This window comes from Corvus moneduloides, chromosome 10 (assembly GCF_009650955.1).
Source record: "Corvus moneduloides isolate bCorMon1 chromosome 10, bCorMon1.pri, whole genome shotgun sequence".
Lineage (NCBI taxonomy): Eukaryota > Metazoa > Chordata > Aves > Passeriformes > Corvidae > Corvus > Corvus moneduloides.
In genome coordinates, this window is record NC_045485.1 from 10,845,665 (window position 1) to 10,859,750 (window position 14,086).

Here is a 14,086-nt window from a genome sequence, read left to right on the forward strand (position 1 = left end):
CTAGTGTATTTGAGGAAAACTGAGTCAAGAAGCAGCTCCACACCACCACAATGCTAGAATTAATGTCACTTAGAACTCCAAAATGATCTACTACCAATCAAGAGATCATCTGTGTATTTTACTTAAGTGCAAATCTATCTTATGATTTTGGGTGGCAATAAAATAAATTTTTAAATAATTTGCTATTATCCAACCTATACCATATTATAAATACAGTTGGAATATACTTTTTGCCATTCTAATTAAGCAGAGTAATAAATGCTTTTTTTTACTATAGCAAAGGAGCTGTTAAGATGACCAGAACAAAACTAGAGGCTACTCTCTCTTACTGAGAAAGACTTTCAGTATTTAGTACAACTTGCAGTGAGTTGCTACAATATTTAAGCAAAATGTTGTATGATAATTACACACTTCGGAGCATACTTTACTTAGGAAAACAAGTCCATATGCAGGACAGCATACCTTCAGGTATACATGAGGGTTTTTATAACCTGCCTTTTTATAGATTATTATCAAATGGATCTATTCCAAAGCTTCCAGCCCACATAGAAGACATGGAAAACATTGCTATACAATTCAATATATTATTTCTCAGTGCAGGCAGAGGCCAGATATTTTTGTGTAAATCTCATGGGTTCTAAATCTAGGAATAAAAATTCATATTTACACAGTCAGCTCATCCATATTTTACATTGGAGAGCCAAAGTTATGGAACAGAGCAATCTGTGAGGGAAACAACCCCTTACGTAAGCAAAATTGTGGCACTCACAATCAATGGATGGCCCAAGTTCACTTCAAAATCTTACATGAAATCAGAAATTCACACCAGACAAATCTCTCCCCTTTGGGTTAACAGCAAAACTTTTCCATCAGCTGCTAACTGTTTTGAGGACAACTCATCCTGGTGTAAAGCTCAGCACATGAATGTGAGAGTGGTATTTATATTGTGATGATGCCAAGACCAGTGTTATACTTCTGACACATTCCTGCTTCCCTTGTGGACAAGTGGCAAGCATGGCAGCAAAACAGGTACGAAGTTCATACAAAGGAAGGAAAAGGCATCACCTGGGCTCAGCATCACCTTGCTTCACAGAACTTTGCTCAAAGTGATGAATTTTATGTTCCTTTCAAAAGCAACAAGAACTGAAAACAAAACTTAGCATTATTTGCTTTTCATAACCACACTCTATAAAAAGCATCTAGCTGAATAGAATTCAAGTTATATACTAGCAAGGAATGAGTAAAACTGGCCAAGATTCCCAGGTTAGACCAGAATTCATTTTTTTATAGTTACATGCACTCTGTACATAACAGTATGCCCCTGTGCTTCTATCACTGCAGATTGTTAATTACATTTAAATTTCCCATTAAGCAGATGTGTTCCTACATTCTTTTACATTCTACTAGATTTGAAATAAAACTATGAAGTACATAAAACCCCAAAGACAACCATTAATCTTCTTGGCTCCGGAAGCAATGACTACAGCCAGCAGAGCTCTGAGCTTGCTCATGGCATTAGGCCTTTTATTCATTCTTCTAAGAAGTTGCATCCTGCAAGACTAGACTGTGCAAAACAGAATGAATTATGGATAAAAACAAACAGCAAATCACAAAGGGCACGTTTTAAATTTAAAGAAAATTAAAGTTTATGTTCTGCAAAAAGTGTGTCATGGGAAACAGACTCAATGGTTGTCGTGTCAATTATGCAATTTTGGCAGCTGCTTGCTCCATCGTTAGGGAAATCATCAAGATATTTAGGGCACATCTCACATAATTTGAGTTAAACAATGGCAAAAACATTCTACTTAATGAAATATGCACCTTCTATTTTTATCTTGTGCTGAGCATGTAGCAGTTTCCTGTCTAGAGTTCTCTGATGCACCTAATAGGCTAAAGGGCAAGGAAAGCTCACGGATTTAAAAACACAGTACAGACAAAAAGACAACTTGGAATTTTGATTCCCCCTGGAGTAGGAGGCTGGATATAAATGACCCACATTTTGGTTGCTGTATTTGATGTTCTAGCAAGCTGCCGCAGCCCAGCAGGCTATCTAGCACAGGCGTGATGGCATTTGAGAGGATCACTGGGAGCATTCCTCATTTGTTCCAAGTTCTAGAAAATTCAGGAGCAGTTTGCAACAGCAAAAATAGAAGTAATTGCGTTTCTGAAGTTAAGATTTTATTTGAAGATAGATAAATATATTTTATCATCATATATTTACATTAATTTTTATATATTATTTTATATTTAGAAATATTGAGAATCCTGCTAATTCCAGATCTCTGACTGCCATTAATTGATAGATACTCTTCAGAAGTGGATTTGGACATGGTTTCTGTGTCCCACAGCTTCAGCCATAGGGTCTTGGTCAACTACAGCCTAGTACATGTTACACCACAAGCACTGCCTTAATAAATTTTCCTGTTAATGGGTTCAGAGAAAGAACAGTGGAAAGATATGAACAGTCTTGAATTCTTCTATTCTCTTGCCAGGGAAAACAGCAGACTGCATGTGCACAAGGCGGGGCTCTTTCATCGTTAACTGTTCTAGTTTTAACATATAAAGCTTCCAATGTCAAGATTACAGGTGGGAACATACAGATACTGGTTTATCTTTTTTTTGAGTTAGATAATTGCTTCTCTTTCTTGCTTTGAAGGCAATCTGTCTGTCTTTTTTTAAAGAAAATTTTACTTTATTTGCCACATCTTAGAAGATAAATAACACATGGATAATTATTACAGGCCATATATACCTTTCCCTTAATACAGAAAAGCATTAATTCTTCTGCATAGATACAGGAAGCAATTTATTTTTATTTTGGAACTTGACATGCAACAAGAAATTACAGTCATAAAATTGGACAACATGAAAATACACAAAATAAGGCAATCTATCAAAAGCTTTATCTCTCCAATTGACAAAAACTGGAAAAAGACAATATTTGGATATGCTGTTATACATAGGAAATTTGAACATATTATTTATGTAAGTCAAATTCAAAATACTGAACTTATAAAATAAAAATTACAGCAAAGTAAAAAAATAAACTGGACTAGGAAACAGAACACCGTATCTGAATGAATAATTTATTTGGATACTAGCCAGCTGGTATAGTAAAGTAGCATTAATTTCTAAATTCATCTTACAATAATTATGTTCCCACATTACCTCAAGCATTTTATAAAATTCATTTTTGAGAAATAAAACAGATAATTATTCCAGATGTTAGTACTGCCATGTATGTATAGATTACTGTGGCAATTTAATTATTGTTGTTACAATTCAAAACACCATTTTTCTTTTGAACATGCTTATTGAGAATTTAAATCAGAAAATGGTAGCAGATGAACTAAAAGTGAATTCACTCAATATGCCAAATTTTTTGTGTTCACAGCAGGCTCACAGCTGTTAATATTTACTCAACAGTTACTACTGCTTTTATCTCCCAAATGAATATTAATAAAACCAAAGATTAAATATGCATATTTGTGCTGTAAATGACTTTTAATCCATGAAATAAAAAATAACATGTATAGAAGCATCTAAAACCCAAAAGCCCAGTCCGGTTTTGTAAAAGCAGAATACAGACTGCAAATTTGACAGATTTGGTTCTTATTTTCTTATGTTGCTAGATCACACAAAATCCCCAGTGTGCAGTGGAACTGCCATTGTAATCCCTCAATGCAGTATTATGTAAAGGAGAAAGCTGTACAGGAAAACTTGCAACCGCTACCAAATCACTCTGTTCTGTTTCTCCTCATAATTATGGTCAGGTAATTCCATTGCACTGGTCAGTCTATTCTGAGTGAGAAATTATTAAGACATGGAGGAAGAAGTACCAGATTAAAGCACACCTAAAGCCTAAGACAAGGTTGAAAACTTAACAAATCTGAGCACATTGGTCTGGAGATTGGAGATCCCAAGTGCCCACGCTATGGTCCTCTTTTAAAAAAACTTCCTTCTACGGTGACAGTAAGATGTAGTACAAATTCCCTTATACCTGATTTGAGCAATTGTTTTTATTGCCAGGGCAGGGTGTGAATATTTGCATCTTGTATCTGTTATTTTCTTACTTCAAGTGCTTGATTTGCAGGTATAGCAGATAGATACTGTTGTTATTTAGTAACATCTGTGAGCTTTCAAAGCCTGTTACACAGCTGCAAGGTATGCACACACCAAGGACCAAGTACAATTTGCCCTGGGTTTAAATTACCATGGAATTGCCACATTACAGGAATGTCTTGATAAGCTGACCTTACCTCATCTGGCTTGGTGATGCATTTCCCTTTCCCCGAGCATGGGAAGTTGTCTGAATGGCTTCCCACAGGCATGCAGGTACTCACTTTCACCACCACAGTCAAGCGTAGAGCCACAATGCACTTGGTAACTGAATCATTCAAAAAACCTTTAAAAAAAAAATATTCTTGCTATATGACAAAATAGGCTGGCACTGTTAATGCTCTGCAGCTAGACAAACAAAGGAAACTGATTTTAAATAAACTGTCAACCAAGAACAAAATTGCTCAGACTTAATACGCACTTCTCTGAATGCAATGCAAGTAAATACAAATTAAAATACAATTTGGAGACAAATGTCATTATATTGATTAACAAAAGGAAGACAGGATGGTGAAACAGATCTACTTCCAGAGCTCAAACCTACTAGCATTTTTTAGGCTTCAAAATTAAATGTTTTTGCCTGCTACCTTTTGAAAAGTTAAAAAATATATTTCTTTAATGACAAGGAACATTAAAATCAAATTTCGTGGAGAAATAAGTTTAAATGAATTCATAAAAGTTACTTTGGAGCTAAAAAGCACACAGATTCATTACACTGGTAAAAGATGAAGAATCCCTTTGGCTCTGTTTTTATTAAGTTTGCAAGAATATACTTATACCATTTGACAGCATTTCTTCGTGTATTTGCAATGCAAGTATTATTGAATGTCTGATCCGATCTCTCTATAAGGTGATACAGCAGGCAGAGATGAACTAAACATGGAAACAGGAACATTGGGCAAGGAAGAGGAAGATTTATGAATCTCTGGCTAGCACCTGCAATTGCATGGAATGAAAAAAACTGTTGGTTGGTAGCTATTAAAACACACTGGAGCACAATAATATCACTATCACACATGTTCCTAACAGATTTATCTGAAAAATAAAAGAAGAACAGGAAAGATAAAATGGGGCACATTCACAGCCCATGACATACATTATAAAGTCAGAGTTCATGTCAAAATACACAGCCCCTGCTCCTGTTCACTTGTGCTTGTTGTTCCAGCACAGTGATAAGACTCCTGGACCACAGCCCTTCCACGTATGGCATCAATTAATTGTTTTGTTTTCTTTGGGGAGAATAAATGTGCACTGACACAAAAAAGTGTGTTTGGTATAGTGTATATACTGCATGCACAATTTATGCATAAAAAACCATCAAAGATCCCTCTACAGACTGTCAAACTTTGACTTCACTATCCTTCATGTAGGTAGACTCCAAAGGGTCTAAGACTGTAGTACTGGAATGGAACAATGCAGGCACAGAACCATTCTATGATTCTCCTTTTCTTTAGAAAATACAAAGAAAATTTAAGCAAATTTAAGCAAAAATGGATGGGTTTTTTTTAAAACAAATATCCTTAATTTTAAAAAGAACAACACTAAATAGATGCAGTGTATGATATCGAATGTTTTTTCTTAGATTTTCTACTTCAAATTGCAAAACCCATTTACAGCCTAAGCCTCTAAGCAGCTTCAAAGATGCATTCCAGCTTCTTGCATTATAGACTGCAGATAGCACAACATTTAGTCAAGAGAAAAAAAACAGTAGAACAAAATATTTTTAATGAACAGGAACAAACAAAAGTTTCATGAAACAGAACTTCAAGTAAATTCTCTTTCAGAACAGCTGCTAAGCATTACTTACATTTTGCATATGGAAGTGTCAAGAATGACTAATGCTACAAATTCCACAGAAACTCATATGGAATAATTCCATTGTTTGTTCTTAATTTTTAGATTTGCTGCATCCCTTCAGCTATTAGTTGCCTATGATCTCTAAACCCTACCTTCAATGAGGAAAATCTCATGTCCAATACAGACGTCATTGGCTTGAGTACAGCCTCTACAAGTTAGCTGGATATTCTAAAGGATCAGATTAAAAAAAAAAAAAAAGTACTGGGTATAGTTCCAAATGTCTAATGGTCTGTTTTGGCTAGTGAAGATTATTGTAATCTGATGACCTCTTCAAAGCAAGCCAATTTATTCTGGCCTCAATACATACCCCATTTTTACCCATCTGTTCAAAGATGCAGCCAGAATTTTTCTTTAACAATTGAATGTGATTGTCACTGGCAGTCATGCAATTGTATGTGAATGCTTGGAAAAATGTAGTATTTAGAAAATGTCTTTGGGTTCACATTTCCTTGTCTCAAGCAGATTGTTACATATTCTTCAGGCCAGTTCCCTAAAGAAATATTAAATCAACCTTTTTTGTACTTGGAATCTTGTCACTATTTTGGTATCAAAAGCCCTTAGGCAAACCACTGAAAAAATCATTATTCTCTCTGGAATGCCACACATTTTCCTGCAATTTCTAATTATCTCACCTATCTTGTAAATACTAGAAAAATACTAACATGGGTATTTCTTTTCACTCTACAGAAGTTGCATACAATTTTCTGAGATCTCTAGGTTTTAAGGCTAAAAGAAGCTTGTCTGACCATCTAAATATAACACCCTGCTTAACTCAGGCCATAGCACTTCAATTAATTCCTTCCCCAATTCCCATAACAGCAACTGAACTAGAGTGAGTTTTAAGTTCTATTTTTAACTTCTAGATAGAAGAATAATTTCAGAACCATATTTACAGCTACCTTCATCTCAGGTCCAGAGAAAAATATTACAGCAATTTATACCAAAAGGTAATTTTGTTCAGTTCAACCTTGCTGGTTTTCTAAAGCCAGTTAAAACACAATGGCATCAAAGCATGTTTAGTTGCAGAATTCAGGGTTGAGTTATTTACAGTAATATTACAGAAACAATTCTCAAACCGAATGTATCATAATGTGATGAGAGTAGTCATTAGAATTGCAGAGGAGGAATTTTCAAGCGTTGTGCACACAATTGATTGTCTGCGAAATGCCTGCACCATTTCCTTGGCAGAATGCATGGTAAAATACACTACAGCTCATTCCACCCAGGTAGTTCCACACACTTATATCTGGGAGCACGAAGTATGGATGCTCCTGTTTCACTCACATCAAGAAAATTAAGAATGATAAATAAGCAATAAAGCCAAACTAAAAGATGACAGGTGTTATAATTATGTCCAGATACTTTCAGAAGATCACATCATGCCATTCAGATTACCACTACTCAAACATTAATTACGTGTATGCTTTCTAGACTACGCAAACTGGTTTGCTTCCTTCACAAGCCTCATTTCTGAGCCATACTGTCCTTCTAAGCACAGCAGTCTGAGGTCAGCAAGCTGGTCCACAGTGGACAGCCAAAACAGGGAAGACTGAAGCTAATAGACCACCAAGAACATTATCATATTGCTCATAATGGTAAGGAAGGGAAACACTTCACTATAAATCATTCACTAACTCTTGGTATGCACCCAGCATGCTCTGACACACACCAATGCCTCTTGCATTTGGCTCAAATGTATTTCTCTGTATTCTACACAGTGAATACATGTATTCCAAAGATATTCACCTTTGGTTGAAACAATATATTGTCCTTTTAGTTCCAGTTCACAGAAGTGTAGGTCTTTGAATTCACCTAAAGGTTTCTTGGATGAGTGAGAACGACTGCCAAGGAAATTGGGCACTCACTTACAGCGATGTATCAGTCCTTGAGTTTTCAACTTATTTTTAGCCTGGTTTCCCAAGGAAATGAGACAGCAGTGGGATGTCTATCAGTTTCCATCTGTTCTCTTTTTCTCTTTCAACACTTTCCCACACCTAAAGCTTTTGGGGTCAGTAGCCGACTTCAACATTTTGCAAAGCAGTGAAGTTCTCAAAGACACTAAGGGCCTACAGCTTCCCTGCACAGTAAGCAGCCCTGGCACCAAGGACATTGGTAAGTCAAGATGGTAGGAAAACTAAAAACGGCCCCAGAATAAGGTGATGTAAATTCTCCACCCCATTCCCCATATACAGTACAGTCAGCTATTCATTATTTGGAAAATGGAAAACTGAGATATAGTTAAATGGATAAAAAACAGACAGTATCAGTCCTTCAGGATCAAAGCAGCAGTACTTGGTGTGCCTGCACCACATCTTCAGTTCTTGTCATACAGTAACACAGTGAAGCTATGCTACCTCCAGATCAGATTTCGGCTTCTAGAAACAACACTGCTGTTATCAGAGCATACTGAGCATGTTTTATAAGCCTTAGTGGTCTGACATAGAAGCTATGTAAGTGTATCTGACAGTTCATCTACAGATGATGGAAAGTCATAGAATTAACCTAAAGTGTAAAAGAGTCAAGAGGAATTTTCTGTTTGACCACATCTCTCCCACCACAAAAGAAAGAGTTATCCAGCAAGCTAAACAAGAGTGGTCAATACACTCAACCTCTTCTTTTGTGGCCACTGAAGTTTGCAGACATAAGAATACTTTAAATAAAGGAAGCTAGGAAAGAAAGAGAACTATATTTTGATTACAGTACCCACCAGAAAAAAAAAAAAAAAAAAAAAAAGAGAGATACCTGAATTCTAGTTCTTCCTCCTAAAATGTCTTATGTCCAAATTTTATCCAAAGATTATTTCATGTCCATGCATCATGTAATACAGCTAACATTCGATACCATGAAAATTACTACGAAAACAGAGGTTTGTACTAATCACCACCATGCTTCAGTCCCTTTTTGGATCTAAGCATGAAGTTGGAAATTTACTTTAACTATATGAACCAATTTCCCTCTGTTATGGCACTGCATATATCACAATCTCAAACAGTTTTTCATCTAGCAAATCTAAGCAAGCTCAATCCTTTTCTTGTTCATACAAGACATGTTCAACTCATTTTAGAGACCTAACAAATGAAAAAACATAACAAGATGTTCTCATGATGCACTTAACTCTGAAAATTTACCTTTACATGTTGATGTAGTAAATAGTAAAGGCCTGCTTTTGATTTACAAAGGGACAGAACACTTATGCCCTTTTCCATGACCCAAATACTCAGGGTCATTAAGGCCTACCAATACCTTCAGGACCCTGACACCAATACTGTTCTAAAGAATAGGGAAAATGGGTCAGGAATCCTTTCCTAGTTTGCCTCAAGATGATTATCATACATAAGAAAACGAGAAGTGAGAAACAGGTAATCAATGCCATTTGCAATCTTTGATGCAGTACATCAGTGCCATCAGCACCACACAGAACATCTGAGATCACCCTCTAATGATGCCGCTAGGCAACATAGCATCTGGGGATACAAAAATACAGCTGCAATAGCAAAATTGCTATTTTGTCCACAAATAGCTCTATTTATAGGTGGCACAACTCTCCCAAATTCTGTCTAGGTCAGCATGCTTACTGTGCTTTATTCACAGAAGCCTTGGTCAGATACTGCTTTTGAAAGTATATATAGATTTTAATGAGAATCAGTTCAAGAACAATTTCAAATATTTTGTTTTTCAAAAACTCACATGAAACAGCAATTTAAAGATTTTTTTCCTGAGAAGTGACTGAAGATTTTCTCATTGCATTCATTGTCTTCTCCAAATTTCCATCACAATCACAAACAGTTTTTAGATAGATATGCTTTCTTCCTTTGCTACCAACAATGAAAACAGCCTGGGCTCCTAAAATCAAACATACACTTTATTCTCATGCATAATCACTTAAAAGGAAGAGTTCTGCTGCTCAAGTTAACATCCTCAGTAACAATACTAAAGTTCTACCAGAGGCAGATTGACAATGAGTGCTACACTGGTGTAAGAGAAAGCAAAATTTGGGTGTCAGAAAATTATTGCCAAAACGTTGGGAAGAAACAGCACACGGCTTGACTTTAAAGCTGGAGCTCAGTTTTGCAGGACTGGTAGTTAAAATATATTTATGAACTGAAAAAACCAGTTGAATTCACTTAGCATAGAAAAATCCCATGTTCCATTACATTTCCTCTATAACAAATGTCAATTTCTGAATTTCACTGTTACCTAAACAATTAACCAACTTAATAGCCTGGCTGGATCAAAACCCATGACAGAACTATGAAACAGTCAGCTAGCAAGAGTACATTTACTCTTACAAAGCCACTTGCATACAGCTTATTAAGGAGCTGTGGCGGCAGCTTAAAGTGTGACCTTCTCCCACAGCTTCAAGGACTCTTCTTACGGTCCAAAGTAATGGTGAAAGCCCAACAAAGGGTGAACAGACTATTCTTCCAAAACATTTCCTGTATCACAATTTCCCAATATATCTTTATTTGTCAGTGTTTCAGCCACATTGCCAAGCTGGCAGAGAACTATTTTGGACCCAAATGTAGACCACCAGAATCTCTGATCCCACACTTTGCAAACGCAGTTAAGTGTGGTGGAATACCAATGACGTAGCTGGGACTGCACTAAGGGTAGCTGTGAAAGATGAGATGGCAAGGCTGGCTAGGATATATCTGTAGCGACTGGTTCAACTTAGAGGCTCTATGAGTGGCTACCCCACTTTTAAATACACGTTACAGTATGTTACAGTACTAGCTGAAGATCTCAAAGCATTTTACAAGCATTATTAAAATGTGTCTCACACCGGTCCACTCAATAATGTACCAGTTATGCACTGGTATCTGTATTTCACAGATCATGTTAAGCAGTCTGTCCAAGATCATATCATGCAAACAACCATGTGATCAACTTAAAATAAATATCTTGTTTGTGAATTGGTCACAGAAGTCATATTTGAAGAATGAGGAATCTTAAAATTAAAGAAACAAATGAAAGGTATTTCATCAAACATTACAAATTTGAGCAGATGAACATCCAAAGACAGACTAGAAAAATAATTTCCCAGTGTTACTAACTAGAAATAGCAGTGAATAAAAATTAATTTTGAATAATTTACTGATTAATTAAAGATTACTCTAAAGAGTAAAAACTATTTAAATGCTAGCTTAAAACAAAATACAATCTATGAAAATAGTAACTAGTCTGATGTTTACATCTATTTATATGTGAGATGAGGTACATGCAACTTGATCATAAAGGACAGGATATTTATTTTATCATACTTATAAAGATACCCTTTCTTATACAGGCTAACAGTATTCTTCAGAATGGTTCGGATTTCAGCTGAATTCTTCCCTTTTTTGCCTTACGAGGCCATCTTTTAAAACAAATCATTGAAATTAACGCTTCACTGTGCTTTTCTTGCTGTTTCACACTTTGCTGCTGCTGCTATTGTTTACCAAAAGGCCATTTTCTGCAAGGTTAGCTCTTGTGCCCAGAACCCCAGGGAAATGTTCCGTTGAGCACAATGCTCAAATCTGCAGACAATAGGGCCCTTCTAGGCAAATTACACACTTAAAAATGAGAACCCCACTAACTGGAGCAGTTGTCACCAACCCCCTGCCAGCAAGGCCGCCTTGCACAAAAGGAGCAGAACAGTCACACCTGCAGACAGAGGTTCTGCACATCAGCGGGGCACAAGCACGGCCTCAACACTCCAACCACGGCATGTGCAGGGCATGGAGATTTAATTTGGTCCAGAGTGAAAGAGGGTTAAGTTAAATGACTGCACATATGCCATGGACTCGGAGCTCACACAGATGCTCACCTGACACATGGCAACTTGTTAAAGCTAGAGTAACTTGATTACATGGCTTTCCGTGAATTCAATTCACACATCTCCTATTATGAAATAAAATTGTCCTATTTCATTTTTTGCTTAAGTGAAAACAATTTCAAGATGCAGTAAACTGCTTTCTTTAGATAGAAATGTGTGCATATTTTAGAGGCCTGTACACAACACAAAACACAACATCTCAAAGCCCCAGTTACAATTTGCCTCCTAATCTGAAATCCTACTGCCAGACAAAAAGAGTTTAAGAAGACCAACTCGTTTCAAAATATCTCTCTAGATTATTCATGTTTCACATAGTATTTTTTACACTGTTTCATTTTGCCTATTCAATATAGCTGCAGTCATATTGGTGGAGACTACTCATTAATGCATGATGAGGTCTTGCACGGAAACTTGTTTAATAACCAAAGAACAACAGAAGAGTAAGTAACTGCTCAGGACAGTGTTAGAAAAGAAAATACTTTCTTGAATTTGAAAGGCAGGACAGCATTTTGGATTTGAAAATATTATCCTTCCTGACACAGAACCATATGGCTCCCCCACTTATTAAAAAGCAGCAGGTATCTTGTGCTTGAGAAGCCAAGCATTAATTTTCCTTTTTAAGCCAAACCTCAAAAAGTTTCATGGAATTCAAGCAAGCTGCCTTAGAGGTGTTGGCATTTGAATGGCATCAGTACTCTTCATCTCACCACAAAGATGCTAGAGCACCTATTTTCGAACGAGTTTGTACAGATACCAATTTTATTTAAGGAAATATTTATGAAATACTTGGTAAGTATAGTTTAAAGCAGCTAATTATATTATATTGATCTAAAAGACTGAGCATCTTGGAGAAAACCAGATGACATGCCAAATAATGTCAACTGACAAGTGTAAGTCAGTTTTTGTTTGCTGTGATGAAAATAAGCATTATAATTTAAAGATTGTGCTGGAAGATTTATTTTCTGTTCAGATAAAAATATTCATTCATATTAAATGTTAAACCTTCTACCTTATTATCTGCAAGGTCTTATCTGAGAAATAGCAGTTTTGCTTATAAATGTCTTCCTTTGATTTTGTAAGCAGACAATAAGCTAAAAAGCTAATGTAGCAATAGCTCATGAAAGCAGCATCTTTACTTTCCTTTTAAGCAGCTGCTTAACCAGCACCGTGGAAGTGCTAAATAAAGCACAAAGTCTAAAAGCAAGTAGTTTCAAGCTATTTACAAGCATTTCTTTACAATTAGATATTTACAAACTTTTATATCATATTACCTATGGGGAAATGGAGGCAAAATAATAATGCCCAACTGTTTGTTTTACTATTATTCTGAAAGAGCTCCCATCATTACTGTTTCAGCTCTGGGCACACTGAGGCAGAAAAGCAATTTTCCAACATTTTACCATGAAAGCTGATGAGAAGCAGATTTTTTTTCAATAGAAATAATATCCTAACAGCCATGATAAAGACCTGAAAACATAATTTAATTTTTTAGTGTTGTTAGGAGAAGGAAAAGAAATAGGTTGCATACATGCAGAGTTGGCACTGCCAGCTCCACCTTCCGCATTATGCTCAAAATCTCCAAATAAACACTTCCTAAAAATAAGTAACAATCATACAATAATAATACAATATGCAGTTTTGTATTGGTATGAAAAAGAAAATGGCATGAAGCTGTGTCAGGAGAGGTTTAGGTTGGATATTAGGAAAAGATTTATCACCCAGAGGTCTTTTGGGCACAGAACAGGTTCCCCAGGGCAGTGGTCACAGCACCAAGGCTGACAGAGTTCAAGAAGTGTGTGGACAATGCTCTCAGGCACAGTGAGGGACTGTTAAGGTGTCCTGTGCAGGGCCAGGAGTTGGACTTGATGATCCTGAGGGGTCCCTTCCAACTCAGGATATTCTATGATTCTATGAATTATTACTCAATCTCCAAATTCATTTTAAAAAAAGCTATGGTTGTTTTGTGTCCTAGCTGTTAACTGGATTGTTAAATATGATCTGCTATCTGTACAGCCACGCAAGTGTATCTATAGCAGTTTTCCAAGCAGACTGGAAACTGTGAAATTCGATCTGCCTGACTGCAAGTCCGCCAGCCACAGGTGTATCTTTGGATACACCTGAAGCACAGAAGTGTTGCCTTAGCAAGCAGGTATATTCATTTAGCGCCAGGGTAAATTAACCGACTCGTACAGAAACAGATGGTGTACAATCACTGTAAAACTTCTAAAATGTGAGCATTAAAAATATATTTTTTAATGCTTTTATTATACAGAAGGTTTGGTTTTTCGAGTATTT

The 14,086-nt window shown here is 36.3% G+C and overlaps 1 protein-coding gene across 3 annotated transcripts in view; it reads right to left on the minus strand.

The window, feature by feature from the left end:
* DNER (delta/notch like EGF repeat containing) overlaps positions 1-14,086 on the minus strand; it is a 116,032-nt gene that overhangs the window by 36,697 nt on the left and 65,249 nt on the right. For all 3 annotated transcript variants that reach the window (XM_032119756.1, XM_032119754.1, XM_032119755.1), the window contains exon 5: positions 4,260-4,405. In XM_032119756.1, coding sequence (XP_031975647.1) covers positions 4,260-4,405 — 146 coding nt within the window. The remainder of the gene's footprint in view (positions 1-4,259; positions 4,406-14,086) is intronic.